The 19,073-nt window shown below is 42.4% G+C and overlaps 1 protein-coding gene across 6 annotated transcripts in view; it reads left to right on the plus strand.

Moving 5' to 3' along the window:
* The window catches only part of LOC137521683 (BAR/IMD domain-containing adapter protein 2-like), a 172,185-nt gene that overhangs the window by 133,029 nt on the left and 20,083 nt on the right, over window positions 1–19,073 (plus strand). For 5 of the 6 annotated variants that reach the window (XM_068241291.1, XM_068241293.1, XM_068241294.1 and 2 more), the window contains 2 exons: window positions 13,831–13,983; window positions 16,454–16,672. In XM_068241291.1, the coding sequence (XP_068097392.1) occupies window positions 13,831–13,983; window positions 16,454–16,672 (372 nt within the window). The remainder of the gene's footprint in view (window positions 1–13,830; window positions 13,984–16,453; window positions 16,673–19,073) is intronic. The other variant, XM_068241295.1, reaches the window with a different exon arrangement.

Consider the following 19,073-nt stretch of genomic DNA (forward strand, 5'->3'; position numbering starts at 1 on the left):
AGCAATGCAGTTCCTGTCTTTGACCCTTTTCTTTTCATTGTTCGCCTTCAGAAAGGAAAGAGACACTAGTCTGAAGCAAACACATAGTTCCAGCACAATGTGTCTTCTTTGTATAACTTACAGAGCTTCACTCACAATAACAACACAGTGCTAGAAATAAGCTAACTAAGCAGTGCACTCCGTTTGTATCAGCACTTTGTAGGAATGTACATGCAGGTTCGGTATAGCGTTATACCTTTATCACCATGTTGAAATGTGCTCAGATGCTCTGTATTTCAGCTGGGCATTGACCTTTCCATCACCCCTTGCATAGATGCCCTGTGCACTTTGACATCTTGTGGTGTGAATAGATTTATATAGCTTTCCACAGTATAGATGGGTAAAGAAAAGCTTAGAAAGTGGCCGATCACTCAAAGCGGTCAGGTCTTTAAAAAGATTGTCCACCCCTGTCAACATTCATATATTAATGCACATGCAGTGACCCAGGGTGCTAGCTATTATCTCTGCATCAGTAGATAAAAATGTCTAGCTTCAGCAGAAAACTTCATAATCCTCCAAAGCCGCATAGTGACCCTATAGTGGATCCATACATATGAATCCACTGTTATATGGATGCTATTTCTTTCCTGAACACCTTTTACTTTGCCCTATGCTATAAAAAAAATTCTACAGGTCACTCAAACATGTCAGTGACTCATTCATCAACGCATCTCCTCTGGTGACTCATGCTGTCTGTCCTGCTTAGTTCAAATACCTGACAGCATAAGTCTTAAAGAGAACCCGAGGTGGGGATCTTACAATGAAATATATACACAGAGGCTAAGTCTGGCTATAGTGCCCAGCCTCTGTTGCTATTTGAATCCCCCCTAAGTCCCCCCTGCGCTCCATTCTAGCTGCTTGGGGGTTATACTTGACTCAGAGCTCTCCTTTAAACCTCACATTGCCTCATTAACCACCACCTGCTATTTCCAGCTCAAAAATATATTCCGTATCCGTCCCTTCCTCACACAAGAGGCCACCAAAATGCTTGTTCATGCCTTAATCATCTCCCGCCTAGACTACTGCAACACCCTGCTCTGTGGCCTACCAAAAAACAGGCTAGCTCCTCTCCAATCCCTTCTAAATGCAGCGGCCCACCTCATTCACCTTTCCACACGCTCTTCCGATGCAGCCCCACTGTGCCGTTCTCTCCACTGGTTACCCATTACCCAGAGGATCCAGTTCAAACTCCTGACTCTAACATACAAAGCCCTCCACAAGTTGTCTCCTCCATACATCTCCTCACTAATCTCAAGATATTGTCCCTCCCGCAACCTTCGATCCTCCCAAGAAATTCTCCTGGCCTCTAAGCTGATCACCTCCTCTCATGCTCGCATCCAGGACTTTACACGAGCATCAGCCCTTATCTGGAACCCTCTTCCACAGCCTGTACGTCATGCTCCAAACCTGGACATCTTCAAACGCACTCTTAAAACACACCTTTTCAGACAAGCTTATAACATTCTATAGCCCTTTATTTACTTATTTGTCACAATGTAATCAGAGGCAAAGAATCACTGCCTCATCCATCCTCCACCCCCTTACCTAGTGTGTCCCCCACTACCCATTAGATTGTAAGCTCGCAAGGGCAGGGTCATCCTCCTAATGTTTACTGTCTTTGTAACAATATTTGTGCTGCTTGGAACTCTGCTGTATATTTGTTAGTTGTATCTATGTTCCCCTTGTCGTCTTATTGTGCTTTGTAAAGCGCTGCAGAATATGTTGGCGCTATATAAATAAAAAAAAATAATAATAATAAATTACAGCCGCGCTGTCGGGCAATGTTTACCTAGCTAATGTCACTCACGCCGCTTCCCCCGCCTCCTGCAGAGCGCCGGTCACCGCCCGCGTCCCTTCCCTCCAATCAGCAGCGAGGGAAGGGACGCGGGCGGGGACCGGCGCTCTGCAGGAGCCAGGAGAGCGGCGTGAGTGACACTAGGGAGGTAAATACAGCCCGCTGCGACACGCTGCGTGTCGCCAGCGTGGCTGTAATTTATGGGGGAGAGCGGAGCGCAGGGGGGACTTAATGCCTTGTTCACATCATACGCGCTTCCGTGCGGATATGGAAGCGCATATGATGTGCTGAAATGCAGGGACGGCAGAAGGGCATAGACTGCCCTTCTACCGTTCACATCTACTGTGCTGCGCAGCAGTACGATGCACTGGGAAGTGCTTGGGTACTGCTGCCTGCATTTTGCCCGCACCGCAGAGCTGATCCCATCACTGTCAATGGATGGGATCAGCAGCGCAGATGGTGTGCGATCAGATGCGCTGCGTTCCGATCGCACAGCCATCTGCGTTGGCTAGATGTGAACGAGGCCTAAGGCCCCATTTACACTTAATCAGTTGGTATGCGTTAGTGCGCGTTGGTTCGTGTTTTTTCCATAGCAGTGCATTGTGAAGAAGATTTCAGTTAAAACGCGTTAAGTGTGAAAGAGCCCATAGGAAAACATGGGCATTACTTTGAAAATCAGTTTTCTTTCAGTTATAATTGATATCAACTGATTAAGTGTAAAAGGACCCTAAGGGGATTCAAATAGCAACAGAGGCTCGGCACTATAGCCAGACCCAGCCTATGTGTATAGATTTCGTTCTAAGATCCCCACCTCAGGTTCTCTTTAAAGCATAGACAGGGTAGTAGTGCTCATGTGGGAGTCTTAAACCCTGACTCCACTTCTCAGTTGATAAGAACTGCAGAGTTTTTATGGTTGTATTAGACTGAACAAAATATATTTATGATAAAGACAAAAGAAATACAGAGAACTTAATATAGTGTAGTATGCAAAACAAGGGGTTGGAAATGAAAATAATACAATGTATATACTCACAAACGTGGGTTACCGCCTAAGTAACCACTGTATAGGCAGGTGAGGAGATTAGACTTGTCCTCACTCAGGATTAAAAGCCTGTAGCTAAGGAAAAATGGGGATCAACCCCTTCACCAGGGGTGGATATTGGTAATATAAGAGTGAACAGAGGCGCCAGCAGGATAAAAGGTTCTAAAAGGCTTAAAATCCCTCAGGAGGTGGTGGTGGACTCGCCTCCCCGAAGCAGACATAATACCGTCAGTTTTATGACAACACGGCCCACTGTAGAAGTCAGTGGGCCCGATCCAACTCGCTTTATCTCCTACGTTTTCTCCTAGGTGATATTTTCACATCCTATATAATAAAACCCTAATGCCCCTGCGTCCGCCCCTGTGTCAGTGCTTTTTTGCACTGCGGAGAGCCTTAGGAGGGCGGGGACAGAAGGGGCGGGTGTGCATGCGCGCGGCGGTATTAGTGACAGGGGCTAAGTCACTAGTTATAAATAAAATGCCTTTTAAGCCAACAGCAAGCAAGAACATTTTGACAGCACATTTTCATCTACTTGTTGGTACTTTTTTCAGTTGCAGAGTGCAAATGTTATTTTAAACAAAGGATGAAAAATTATCTCCTAGGATAAAACTTGGGAGAAAAAGTGAATTGAATCGGGCCCAGGGAGTGTTAAGCATGGTGGCTATGTAGGTGGCAGCCTCACCTTTCAATTGCAGGATCATAGGCTTGATCCCCATCATGGAACTGTGGTCATATGTTTTTTCCATGTTTTCCTCCATTTTCTCAAATGACTATGGTTGTCTCCCAAACCCAAAATTGTGTGCATTATTCCTTATCTGTTTTGTCCAGCAATCATCCCCTCGGACTGTAACCTTGTATGGGCAGGGCTTCTATTGTATCTTGGTATTGTTCTATTTATGTACAATCCAGTGCCACAGAAAATAATGGCACATGTTAGTACAACCTACGTTATGCTGATAGCGTAAATACCAGTAAGGCTCAGTTCACACTCACGCTGGATACACAACTGTGCGTTCCCAGTGTACCATGAGCAGATACATTGTGCCCCATCACAGCTCACAAAGTAACTTGCTTGTAAAATATCTATGATATTTGTACCACGCTAAAGGCTTGTACCCACCTTGTAATACTTCGGGCGATTTTTCCGACGACTATTGATTTTTTTTTTTTTTTTTGCGACGAGCGATCGTTTCCTGGAACTCACAAGTACGAGTGCGCAATTAGGCTAATGATGCTTAGCAACATGTGGCAATAACAACCGTCACAGCGGATCGGATCATTAAGATCCCCGATGACTCTCACGCAAAGTGGCGTGATCGTAACCGCAGGCAAAAACATTGATCGGGGGAACCTCGTTTGCTGGGAGGCGTCGCTGTGAGGTTTCCCAATCCATCATCAAGTAAGTATACAGCATAAGATGATGGTGCTATATAAATCAATAATAATTGTAATAAAATGTATTGTAAAGGATTTGGATGACCATAAATTACATGAATGATCCTGTAACGAGCAGTGTAATATGTCATCATTGTGTAAACACAGTAAATAAATGTTTAAAGTGTACCCGAGGTGACATGATGAGATAAACAGGTGTATGTACAGTGCAAAACATATTAATAACCAGGCTGTTTTACTTGCTTTATTTTTCTGCCTGAAAGAGTTAATTTACAGACCTGGAAGGCAATATAGTAAACATCACTGATAAGCTAATTAACAGTCATAAAAGTTTTTCTGGCAGAAAACAACTACTGAGGGCAGGGGAGAGAGAGATAAAAAGGTCAATAGTTCATGTGTTTTAACTCTGGGACACTTAATAGGCTGCCACTGATTAGAGACAGTAAAACATTCAACCTACTTTGTGAATGTTTAAATATAAAATAAAACCCTGAGATACTGAAAAAAGTCATTTTTAGGAGTAGGAGGATAAATATAATTGTGAATGTAGTCAGGGGTGCGCTGGACATAAGTTAATACACAATTGCTGTTCTAATTACAGACTTTTTATTGTGAATATTATCACCAAGTGCCATAAATCTCAGCCATATACACTCTCATGCATTCATCCTTTTCGTACAAAAAATTACAACGTAGTGTATTCTCTTAAAAATGAGCTAGTATGCCTGAATTTTCTATATATTCCTAGCATAACGGCCAGTGACTGCTATTATACAGTTAGAGTCTATACCACTTGGGACATACATTTTCCGTTTCAGGACCTACATTTTGTACGGGAATTGTGCGGTATCCCTAGGAATATATAGAAAATTCAGGCATACTAGCTCATTTTTAAGAGAATACACTACGTTGTAATTTTTTATATTTTAACATTCTGTCATTTATGTGACAGTTGTGGCAATTTTGAAACTCACAATTGTTGAGGTGTTTATTTCTAAAAGAGAACCAGCTTGCTCTCTGTACGAAAGGATGAATGCATGAGAGTGTATATGGCTGAGATTTATGGCACTTGGTGATAATATTCACAATAAAAAGTCTGTAATTAGAACAGCAATTGTGTATTAACTTATGTCCAGCGCACCCCTGACTACATTCATATTTGCTTTTCTTTAGGTGGGGATAGGGGAGTATCCCACCCTAGGTGGTTGCAGCAGGAGGCAGTTTACACTGTACAGGGTTACTGGCATTGCTATTAACCCAACAGTCCTCTTTGGGCAGCGCCCTCCAGTGTGTCTTTTTAGGGATAAATATAATTGTTTATCTCATCAGTTTATTTTCACCTCAGGTTTACTTTAATAGAAAAACAGGAATTCATTTATTTGGCCCATTAGAATGCAGATGTTTGACTATAAAGATTGCCTGGTTGCATGTATGACTTACTGCTGTAATGATGCATGTGGATGAAACTGCCAAACCCGTTATTTGGAAGAGGTGTCCACAAACGTTTAGGCAAGCGTTGTAGAATAGAAGTAAATGAACACATGAGCAAGAAGCCGATTTGCCTAGAACAATAGCGACTCTCCATTCTTGACATTAATTGGACCATTATCCATGAGGCCCATTTTGTGTCTTGGTTGGAATGCAGCACTGAAGAGAAAAAGTAACAGAGCTGCTATAGATTTATAGTAAACACATTATTAGCTGCTTCCCCTTTTCTCGGTCCTTTATGTGCTGTGTGCTCAGATCGGCGCTGCCTCACGTCTCTGGTCCATTTTTCATTAGAATGTCAGCTGTGTAGGAGGTTTGGGGAAGGGGGAGGTAGGCTGGAGGGAGGAACAACATTTGGCTCCAGTGATTTAGAAAGGCTTGGGCATTATCTCTGCATCCCTTTTGTAAACATGGTTGCCACAGCAACCATTACTTTTGGATCACGGCTTGCCTACTTGAGGCCAGTCTAGTAGGGGAGTGCAATGGGGGCAGGTTAACTGAGGAGGGAAGATGAAACTGGTGCTGGAGGCAGAGAAGAGAGGAGGGGGCAATGAATAGTGGCTGTTTCTTATGAGGAATCTCAGGATGCCCCCACCCACCCACTCTTCTTTGGTGCCATCCTGTTTATTCAGCTATAGATCAGGAGGCCACAGACCTCGTGGTAACCCTCTCTCTGTCAAAATGTTCCTCATACTGGGGCATGCTTGCTCTAGTCTCTTAGATTTACTGCTGTTTACTGACGTGGCCTGACTCAGATAGAGAATTTTTGACATCTTCAGTATTTGGCTTGAGTTTTACACTGCGCAGTCCGTGCACAGGTTATACAAAAGTAGTCGCAAACAAACCACAAACATTGCGGAAACTATTTTACCAGTGGCAAAGACAAACGATGAGTCTTTCCAATTGTGTCTGCACACAGATGCTGAAAATGACCAACTCATTTAACCTCCCTAGCCAAGGATGAGCCTGACTCGTCCTTAAAAAAAAAAAGCTAGAACCGGTATGGACGAGTCAGGCTTATCCAGTAATTGCTATTACTCACCTGCAGCATTGTTGGCGTGTGGGATCCCTCGCCGGCACCTTGCATGTTCCCTGCGAGCGCATTCCTGACATCTTCTCGGCAATCCCTGGCAGCAATTACCTCTTCTTCCTCCCTCGTTAGTTCCTGTCCCTTGGCGATCACATGTCCTCCGGCGTGTCACTCTGATGATGCTACGTACGCCCCCTGGTGTCGGACGCATACAGTATCATCACATCAGGCGGATACAATACAAACATCTGCGTTCAACCACTTCACCGCCACCGTACAGTACATCTATGCCCCTTTAAACTTTACTTCTGCACCCAGGGCATAGATATAGGTATCCCTTCCGCTACTGCCGTTGTCCACGCGCTTCTGCTCGCTCGTGCGCGCATTCCAGGGCTTGTTCACATCGCCGCTCCGTGAGCAAGGAATGAATGGCAGTTTCCATTTATTGATCAAAGTACCCTTTGCAACGATCGCCGGCTTCAGTGAAAAGCTGCGATCGTGAAAAAAAAAAGTTACACATCCACAGTATGCTTCCTGTAAGCATACATACTCTGCTTACAGGACACATTTAAATAAAATGACTGAGGCCATCTTGTGGCCAAGTAGTAAAATTACATCAACAAATATTTTTTTTCATTAAAAGCATTTTTTTACATGTAAAATTAACCATTTCCTTCCCACACTCTCCCTAGGGTATCCAAACATTTTTTTTATATATAAAAAAAAGACAAGGAAAAAAAATATAAATAGTTACCTCATCGACTGAACTTTTTTTCATATGTATGTCAAGGGGGTATATTAGTTATCTTTTAAATTATGGGCTTGTAAATATTGATGGCCGCAAAACTTAAAAAAAGGCACCTTTAAATATTTCTAAATAAAATATTGGCGCCAGCCATTGTAATAGGGATATAATTTAAATGGTGTAACAACTGGTACAAATGGGCCAATAACTTACGTGAATTTTAATTATGGTAGCATGCATTATTTAAAAACTATAATGGCAGAAAACTGAAAATTATTTTTTTCCAATTTTTTTTTCTTATTTTCCCATTAAAAAACATTTAGTATAAAATAATTCTTGGCTTAATGTACCACCCATTGAAAGCCTAATTGGTGGCGAAAAAAACAAGATATAGTTCATTTCATTGTGATAAGTAGTGATAAAGTTATTAACGAATGAATGGAAGGAGCGCTGAGAGGTGAAAATTGCTCTGGTGCTCAAGCGCCAAAACCCCCTCAGTTGTGAAGTGGTTAAAAGGTGTAGACAATTTTTTTTTATACAGTATTTATTTTTTTAAGTGTGTTTTTTATGTTGTACGCATGCTTGCGGACTGCTTGCAAGGCCGCAACTTGCAAGCGGTAAAAAAAATGCTTACGCTATAAAGAAAAGCTTTTTTTAAAAAAAAATGTACTGCTTTTGGTACAAAAATCGAATAGAAATTAAACACCGATATGGTGTGCGCACAAGCAGAATTGACATTACATTACGCATGACATGCACACATTCTATAGAACAGTGTCATTTAAATGACATTGTACACAGTTTGCCGACTGCAGGATATCTGCCCAACAGTCATTTGAGTTGATCCACAGGATGGATCGAGCAAGATACCCAATATCGGTCGCTAGTCATTGTCATTTGGTTCCATTTTTCCCAATATAGTGAATATCTGTAATTTGTCGGACATTTCCACTGGCTTTTGAATAGCATAGCTTTATTCTGATAAACTGTGGGGTGACCTGTAGGTCTGCCAGATGTTTTGTAATTGTTCTGCAGAGAGGGAGAATATTCTGGTGTAAATAAGCAACCTTCATCAGCTAAGCTAACACAATCTGCCTTGTGTCTGCTCAGCTGACAGCTTGACAGTCCTTATCTTATTAGTGTTTTTTTCCTTGAATGATATGGTGCTGGCCCCATAAAAAGACATATCTATGTGGCCTGCTACCCCTAGACATAAGACAGCAGTCTTTAGGAATGTGTCATTCTTGGTGCAACTTGATGGAATGAGAAACAGGCATTTGTTACCAGATTTGTGTTTACGAATTGAAACATTCTTCCATTGAATTAACAGTTTTTTGTGTATGCCTATTGTTATATAGATAACCAAATCCTTTTATACAATACACATGCATGCTGCCCATATCTGGAAGCATTGTTTTTATATCTGGCACAGTCAGGTGTATTTGTAAAGGGGTACCTATTATTATTATTATTATTATTATCATTGATTTATAAAGCGCCAACATATTCCGTGGCGCTGTACAAAGTAAGAAACAAACATGGGTCACATAATACAGACAAATGGTATACACCAATATACAGAATAAAATGTATAATGAATTTCGTGACACAAAAGGGCCCTGCCCTTGCGAACTCACAATCTAAATGAATGGGAGGGAACAAGAAGTAGGGTAGTATACAATAAGCAGACCTAGAAGCAATGTGTTTTTAGGATATCTAATAGGAGTGCAATTTGGCCTTAGGGCAGAGCGGAAGAGGCCTAAGTTAAAGTGTATCCTTGTCGGAAAAAGTGAGTTTTGAGGGAGCGTTTAAGGATAACAAAGGTTGCTGAGTCACAGATGTCTTGTGGAAGGGAATTCCAGAGGAGGGGTGAAGCACGTGTAAAATCTTATATACGTGAATGTGAGGAGGTGATTCTAGAGGAGTACAATGTGGGGGTGGGGAGGGAATGACAACCAAATAGACATGCAGGAGAAAAGTTGGCAGTAAATGCTGACTTACTGGCAGAGATCCATACTGGTGAAACAAATAATCCAAATGATTAGTAACTAATGATCTAGGCTATTAGACTTCCAAGCTAGATGTATAAATATACTGTAAATGCCTGGACCAGTTCTGATTCAGACATACCCCTTTAATTATTACTATTCTTTATTTATATCTATATATCTAGGTACGTATGACACAACACTGTACAATTCAAATGTGAGACAACTGCATAAAAATGTGTTTTAGGCAGGGGAGAATATTGCAACACATCAGATGGCTATTTATTATTATTTATTGTATTTATAAAGCGCCAACATATTATGCAGTGCTGGACCATAAATACACCGGTACAAAGGAGGGCAGATTTAAAGGAGTTCTGTTGGCTGTTTCAATAAACAAAAACTGCCACTTACCTGGGGCTTCTATCGGCCCCCTGCAGCTGAAATGTCCTGCACCGTCCTCCTCCGATCCTCCGTTCCCTGCCGCCGGTGCCGGTCTAATCAGCCATCTGATTAGACTGCGGCTGCGCTGCCATGGGCGGGGCGCACGCCCGCCCCCACACGTCATCGGGAGCTTACTGCACAGGAGCAGTACAAGAAAACTTCATACTGCGTCTGCACAGTAAGCTCCCAATGACGCGTGCGGGAGTGAGCATTATTCGTCTCGTTAGACGAATACTACAACGGGACCGGCGGCGGGCAACGGAGTATCGGAGGAGGACGCCGCGGGACATTTCAGCTGCAGGGGGGAGATAGAAGCTCCAGGTAAGTGGCAGTTTTTGTTTACTGAAACAGTCCACAAAACCCCTTTAATATAACGAGGTTATACAACATAGAAGAAAGCTATAATAGGCAAATTTGGAACTGGTTAGGTAGGCCCAGTAATTGAAGCATGAGGTGGAAAGGAAAGGAGCACAGTGATGGTGGCTCACAATCATGTAGAATTCACTAGGAAAGAGAGGACCCTGCCAAAAGCTTAAAATCTACGGGAAGTGGAGATGAATACACTAAGTAGGACTGTAGAATAAGTATTGAGTAAAGAATTACTGTGTGGTAGGGGCTGGGTAGGCCATCTTGAAGAGGTGGGTTTTGAGGGCATGCTTGAATGTGTTAAAGGAGGGGGCGAGTCTCATGGGTGATGGAAGGGAGTTCGATAGGGTGGGGGAGGCTCATGAGAAATCCTGTAGGTGTGCATGGGAGTAGGAAATGCGTGGGGCAGTTAGGCAAAGGCCGTTGGAGGACCGGAGGTGGCAACTTGGTGTATATCTGTGAACAAACTCTGAAATGTAGGTAGGGCAGAGGTTTTATGCACAGGCTTATAGGCCAGGCACAGAATGCCTTATCCTGAAGTGGATTGGGAGTCAGTGCAGAGATTTACAGAGGGGGGATGTGGATACGGAACAGTGTGAAGAATGGATGACTCTCGCAGCCACATTCATGCCTGATTGAAGGGGGGCAATGCGGTTCAAGGTAAAGCCAGACAGAAGGGAGTTGCAGTAATTAAAGGGACTCCGAGCAGTGCAGAAACTATGGAAAGATGCATTTCATTTTAAAGCTCTCTTTCTCCTCTTTCCAATGATATATAAATCACCGCCCTACGCCAATCGCGAAAATAAAGAAAACTAAAAGGCGTAGAGCGACGATTTAGGTGTCGCCAGAAAGAGGAGAAAGAGAGCTTTAAAATGATATCCATCTTTCCATAGCTACTTGTATTACACAGGACGACACTTTCCCCAGTGTCAGCAACTCCATTCAGCAAAAAAAGTCGGCCTGTGTAATACAATGTAACTATGGAAAGATGGATATCATTTTAAAGCTCTCTTTCTCCTCTTTCTGGCGACACCTAAATCGTTGCCCTACGCCTTTTAGTTTTCTTTATTTTCGCGGCCGCGGCAATTTCAATCGCAAAAATAGCGAAAACTAAAAGGCGTAGGGCAGTGGTTTATATATCATCGGAAAGAGGAGAAAGAGAGCTTTAAAATGATATGCATCTTTCCATAGTTTCTGCACTGCTCGGAGTCCCTTTAAGCAGGGAGATGATGTGGGCATAAATGAGCAGCTTGGTAGTGTCCAGGGTCAGGAAGGGGCGGATCTTGGAGATGTTGTGGAGGTGGAAATTGAAGGCTCTGGTGACGTTTTGGATGTGGGGATAAATTATTTAACTAGGTAAATGATTGATATCTGATACATGTTGGCTATTGAATATAGACTGTGCTGCATCAGTCGCTGACTCTGTAGTGCTTGATGCCGAAGAAAGTTATGCAAACATTGACTGAGTACTATTAGTGCCCACAATCCCTCTGTACTTCTGCCAGCCTCAGTTGGGCTAAGAGTGGACCATTAAGCCTTTGGACCATATGCAATTCACTTTTTCACCTGAGTTTTCTCCCAGGAGATAATTTTTCATCTTCAAATTAGAATAACTTTCCAGCACTTTTCAACTAAAAAAGTACCCAAAAATAAATGCAAAAAGGACTATCAAAATTATTTTAAACCTTTTCTTGCTTTCTGATGGCTTAAAATGCATTTTATTGACAAATTTTAAAATATCACCCAGGAGAAAACTCAGGAGAAAAATGTAATTGCATATGGCCCCTTGAGTGATATTTCATGCCCTAGTTTAAAAATTTTTTTTTTTAATTTTTCACAGATTAGGCTTTAGATTCAGTGAGTGCATTAGATCTAAATGAAACAATTGATCGGGACTCTTCTTCGGGCGATAGATCAGAGGCCAAGTGCTTTACAGACACCTTGAGCTGCTTTAGTAGAGCAATGCATATGTTGCTATGCAGGAGAAGGTATGGCGTGCGGAGAACAATGAGCTGAAGGGGGTGGAGCCTGTACACATGCTTGATTGTCAGCCTGGGTGGCCACGAATAGCTGACTTGGCCGAGTACAGTAGAACGTGTGTATGCACCTCAAAAATGTGTGCCCATCTATATGCACGCAATATCCTATCAGATGTTTTTAATAAATTAGATTTAATAAAAACATTGAATGTAATGAAAATCTATTCAAACTAAGGTACACCTGATTGATAGCATGATTGCTATTCCAATTGCATATTGATTTGGAAAGGATGTTTTGGGGGTAGTGAGCAGATGTCATATGAGTGATGTTCCCTGTAGCTTTGTGCTGTAACGAGCAGATCAGCATTCCAACATCTGACAGAACATATAGTGGTGGTGACAGTACCCAGGTAACCAATCAATATGTATCACTGGTTGATTGTTTACCTGGCCTATACAGTATAGCCTATCTGATAGTGTATATTAAGGTTAGAGAGATGATAGTGTGTGTGGAGGTTTTGGACATTAGTTGTCAGTGAATAGGTATGATAGAGAAGGGGTCAGGGAGAAGCAATTGAAGAGGTCGGTTTTGGGTGAATATTTAAACATGCAAAAGGTGGGAGATTGTGTTATAGAATGGGGAAGAACATTCCGTTAAATAGGAGCAGCCTAAGAGAAGTCCTGTAGCCTTGTATGGGAGGAGGCTATGTGTAAGGATGATGTAAATAGGTCATTGGAGGAGCTCAGGAGGCGGTTTTGGGTGTACAGTATTTGTATATGAGATCATATGAACAGGGTTGTGGAGTCGGAGTTGGAGCGATTTTGGGTACCTGGAGTCGGTAGTTTTGTACCAAATCCACAGCCCTGGTAACTATTAGAATAAGGAGTCAGAGTTGAGGAGTCAGAGTAATTTTGGGTACCTCGAGTCAGAGTTGGAGACGGTGGTTTCATAAACTGAGGAGTCAGAGTTGGAGTCGAATGATTTTTGTACAGACTCCACAGCCCTGTATGTGAATAGGCAAGAGATCCTTCCGAGTTCACCTGAACAGTATACTTGAGCACCATTCAGCACTAAACCTGTGGATGGAGCCAGGCAGCATTCACTTTCATGTGACACTAACATGGCAGTATTGTCACATTGCCCTTTAATTGTGGCGTGGTGGTTAGCACTCTCGCCTTGCAGCGCTGGGTCCCTGGTTCTAATCCCAGCCAGGTCAACATCTGCAAGGAGTCTGTATATTCTCCTTGTGTCTGGGTGGGTTTCCTCCAAGTGCTTCGGTTTCCTCATACATCCCAAAAACATACAGAAAAGTTAATTGAGTTCCTCTAAATTTGCCCTAGACTGTGATACATTCACTACACAATACATACATAGACATATGACTATGGTAGGGATTAGATTGTGAGCCCCTCTGAGGGACAGTTAGTGACAAGACAATATACTCTGTATGTCGGTGCTATATAAATACTTAAATAATTCATACTACATTACAATGTTTTTCTTGTATTCTTTTTGCAGTACGTTGAAATTATGAGCACCAAACAGTGTGAGCTGGACCAGTTTGTGGCTGAAGGATATAAATCTGCCCTCACAGAAGAACGACGGAGATATTCCTTCCTGGTAGATCGGCAGTGTGCTGTGTCCAAGCATTTCAGCGCCTACCATAGCAAGGTACTACATGTGGGAGACAAGGGACAGCACTGCCCCTGTCTGGTAAAGATCCATGGATAAACATAGTCATGTGCAAAATGAATTGCAAATCTGCTTCCTTCCCACTCCACAAGCATACATGTAAAAAGGGGACCAGAGATGGTCGCTAGTAGAATATCAGTAACTAGACCTAACCTTACCTTAGCACAAGGTCTCCCTCTCTATGCCTAACACTAAGCCCCCCCTTCCTCCCCCATGATGCCTAACCCTGAAACCTTACCACCACCACCTTGTAGAGCACAGGTGTCGAACCCCTGGCCTGGAGGGCCAGATCCAGGACAGTGTTTAACCCATTCGCGTTCCGTCGTTTTCACTTGAGCAATGTTCACCTCCCATTGATTAGCCTATAACTTTATCACTACTTATCACAATGAACTGATCTATATCTTGTTTTTTCCGCCACCAATTAGGCTTGCTTTGGGGGGTATATTTTGCTAAGAGCCACTTTACTGTAAATGCATTTTAACAGGAAGAATAAGAAAAAAACTGAAAAAATCATTATTTCTCAGTTTTCAGCCATTATAGTTTTAAAATAATACATGCCTCCATAATTAAAACTCACGTTTTGTATTTGCCCATATGTCCTGGTTATTACACCGTTAAAATTATGTCCCTATCACAATGTATGGCGACAATATTTTATTTGGAAATAAAGGTGCATTTTTTCCGTTTTGCATCTATCATTATTTACAAGTTTAAAATTAAAAAAAAAAATAGAAATATTTCATCTTTACATTGATATTTAAAAAGTTTAGACCCTTAGGTAAATATTTACATTTTTTTTTATTGTAATGTTTTTTTTATATATATTAAACATTTTGTGTGGGTATTTTTGGGAGGGTGGGATGGAAACTATAGGTTTTTAATGTAAATGTGTGTTGATTTTTATTTATTTTTTTATTTTAGTTGTAGTTTTACTTTTTGGCCACAAGATGGCGGCCATGAGTTTGTTTACATGACGTCACTCTAAGCGTAACACACGCTTAGAGTGACGCATAGGGGAGGCGACAGCCAGAAAAAGCACAGCTTCCGAGAGAAGCTGTCGCTTTTTCAGCGAGGGAGAGCAATCAGTGATCGGGCACCATAGCCCGATTCACTGATTGCCTGGCTAACGAACCGCGGGCCAGGAGCACGCATGCACGTGCGCGATCGGCCGCGGGAGCGCGCGGCAGCGCGCAAGGTTCCTGGACGTAGTTTCTACGTCCAGGAACCAAAATAGGTTAAGATGGACTGAAGAAGAGGAATGTGTTCTACCTGATGGACCACATCTTGCCTGATTCAGACCCATCAATTCATTTGAGCTGTGTCAAAAATGTGTGAGAACCTCAGCCCTCGGCCCTCGAAGGATTGGTTTGACATCCCTGCTGTAGAGAATTGATAATCATTCCAGACAGAAGTTTTGCTGTTCTCAACTGCAGAAAGCTTTGTTTAGATCTGTTTTTATGTCAGACATGTTGTGTTTACATTATGAAGGGAGGAAGTAAGCAGGTGTTGACTAGAACATTAAAGGGGACTTTAACCCAGGATTGAACTTTAGTCAGTAGCTGATACCTCCTTTCCCATGCAAAATCTTCATCTTTTTTCGAATGGATCATCGAGAGGGGGGGGGGGGGGGGTGTCTGTGTGGCTAATATTGTGATAAAACCCCTCCCACAGTGTGATGTCATGACAATGGTCCTGACTATTTGCTGTCTGTGAACCTCGTTGCATTGGGGGAAATAACGTCTTTTTCCATCAGCCAAGCAAGCAGTATCTCCCTCTGTGCATAGAACTCTCAGTAAATAAACATTCCGTACAGATCACCTGGGAGAACTAAAGATGTCACCACCTGTGATAAATTTCTGAATGTGAATCAGGGAAAGGAAAGATTTTACAATAGGCAAACACTGACCGAATAATTTATAAATGACTATTGTAAGAAATAAAAATTGTATTCATTACCGTGTGTCATTTTCAATACTGTTCCTCTTTAATGTACCTAGTTTAATGTTTAACATCACCTCTATGGGGCTGCCCTTCTGTACCGCTTACTGGTTGTGTGCAGTAGCCCCTGGCCCTTTGTGCATGGCACTCACGAGTTATTGCTCTGGTACTGAACTTGGCATATGGTGAGAACCTGTAGTGGTAAGTTTAAAGTGCTGAATTTTGTCACATATGGTGCTTTTTTTTTTACCTATCTGTGACACATCCCCCCCCCCCCCCCCCCTTCTTTTGGCTCTGTGGGATTTAATGGTATACCCTCATTTGCCTCTCACGCAAAACCCAATTATGTGTAGCCGGAGAGTTTGATTTTTGGAACAGCTTATTTTTCAAGGCATGAGATGTTTTTGATAGGCTAACAAAAGATGAGCAAATCTCCAGTTATGTGATTGTGTAGAAGCAACAGCGCGCCGTTATAGTTTTTGTGTGTCTTTTTTTTATTCTCCTAAAGGTGAGGGAACTGTTAAGTGCCAAGCTCCCATCATGGCAGCAGTCGTGTACTCAGCCCACAAAGCTTCCGGAACGTGCTCTGATGCTTGTGAAACAAACCGCTAACGCTTCTGCTGAGCCAGTGATCTCTGATCCAGTGCCAAGCAACAAACCACTAGAGGTCCCTCCTGAGCTGGCACCTCTCTTGGGGGGCGGAGGACTCTCCTTAAATATAAATCATGTAAGTGCTTTTATGTTGTTGTCTGGGTAACTGTATAGCCTTTAGTGAACGTAAACCTCTCCTCAGAAGTCTAATTAGAGTAGATACAGACATTTTACTATTATTATACATGATCATACACAGTAGTGTCTCCTATGAAGATATATTGCTTTATCTAAGGAAAAAATAAAGTAGCTTCAACTGGACACCTTTTTGTGCTCAACAAGTTTATTTACTACTAGCCGACCGCATCACACAGATGGGCGTGGCATCACACAGATGGCAGCCCCAAGACCGTTCCTGGGGCTCTGTTTTGCAGGATCTCCGTTCGGGAGACTGTTAGACGGCAAAACCCCCGTCTATAAAGCTTGTACAGCGCTGCGATCTGGTGCAGCGCTGTACTCGGGACAGCCGTGTGACACGACTGTCCCCTCCATTGGCCCAGAAGTGATAGGCTGTCATAGGTTGAAGCCTGTGATAGTCGATCACAGTGATAGGCTGGCGGGGGGAGGGAGGGAGTGGCCACTGCAGGTATAATGAAAAAAAAATACCCAATTTTAATAAAAAATAAAACAAATATTTATAAAAACAAACACCTAGGGTGCAATCAGACCCCACCAACAGATGAGGCCCTTTTCCACTACACAGCTGAATTGCAAATCGCTAGTGATTTTTAAATCGTTAGGGTTGCTACTTTATCATAGAAATCATGAGAAGTATTTTCCACTATAGTGATTCGAATTGCAAATCGTAATCGCTGTCTGGAGTGATTTTAAGAGGGATAATGCATTGCAAATGAAAATCGCAATTGCATAACAAAATTAACAAAAAAATCGCAATCGCTGGCGTATCTGATTGCGATTGCTAGTGGAAAAGGGCCCAAAGCTCTGTTGGTGGGGAGAAAAGGGGGGGGGGATCACTTGTGTGCTGTGTTGTGCGGCCCTGCAGCTTGGCCTTAAAGCTGCAGTGGCCTATTTTACAAAAAAGACCTGGTCTTTAGGAGGGTTTAACACTGTGGTCTTCAAGTGGTTAAGATGCTCTGGATTAGGAGGCAAAAATCAGGGGGGAAAAAACACTCTGGTGTGTCTGGTGTGTCTATAATGCAGGGGCGTCTTATGGACCTCCCCACCAGCCCATCCACCCCAACTGTCTCTCTGACCTACTCTGACCAGCTACACAACACTAATCTCTGTTGCCCCTACCCAGTTATGCTGCACTAAACTACACTTCATACTACATTACTCTACACGGTTAATACACTAACACTACACTACACTAATTCTTCATTACTGCACCTGATCCTGCATTTAAAAGCAGTACGGCACAGTTTATCAAAATTATCACTGAGGATAAATAAGTAGGTTGATCAAGGATCAGTGGAATAAAATTTGTATTTATGTTCATGCCCACACAATCTATGTGCATACAAATATAATTCTGGATCCGAATTCAGATTTCCAATCCCTAATGCGTTCAAAATCAGGTATGCTTGGAGTGTCTAGCCAGGGGCCCCAAATGTTTTAGTACCTGAACACACTTTTCCTGTGCTAATATACAAATTTTTCCAGCTTAAAGGGTAACTGAAGTGAGAAGAATATGAATGCTGCCATATTTGTTTACTTTTAAACAATACCAGTTGCCTGGCAGCCCTGCCGGTCTATTTGGAGAAACAAGCATGCAGCTAATCTTGACAGATCTAACAATGTCAGAAACACCTGATCTGCATGCTTGTTCAGGGTCTATGGCTAAAAGTATTAGAGACAGAGGATCTCTCATGTGGTGGACTTGTCCGTTGGTCTCTACCTATTAGACTCAAGTTAGTGCGTTGTTGGCTTAAAAGGAACCTGAAGCCATTAAAATTATTTAAAATAAACACATGATGTACCTGCAAATGAATATTACATACTAACCTCACCATCAGTTCCTCTCAGAAGCTCACCATTTTCTTCTTACAGTGAACCCTTTCAGTTCTGACCATATACTGTCAGAACTGAAATATACCAGTTGCGGTCAGTTATAGATCAGCAGCTGTCAGTTACAACTGAATGTGCAAGGTAATGTCCATGTTTCCTTATGGCTCAAGTGGGTGATATTACAGTGTGCTGACCAAGAAGCTGTTAGGGGGTAATGGCCATTTTTAAAAATGGAGGACGGAGAATTCCATTCATCACAGTGGACAAACAGGACGCAGGAGAGGAGAAAGAGATTGAAGAGTAGACTACACAGGAGGTAAGTATGACCTGTGTATGGTTATTTTGACTTTTTATTTTCAGTTCAGGTTCTCTTTAAGTACTTCAGATAACTTTTACTAAGGACCCTTCTATATTGCTATTTGGCAATAAAAGGTAATATGCGGCATCCTGCTCATAGGCTAACCCAGCATATAGCAAACTCCGCTAAATCATACCTTGCTTCTCGCCCT

Source organism: Hyperolius riggenbachi, chromosome 6 (genome assembly GCF_040937935.1).
Source record: "Hyperolius riggenbachi isolate aHypRig1 chromosome 6, aHypRig1.pri, whole genome shotgun sequence".
NCBI lineage: Eukaryota > Metazoa > Chordata > Amphibia > Anura > Hyperoliidae > Hyperolius > Hyperolius riggenbachi.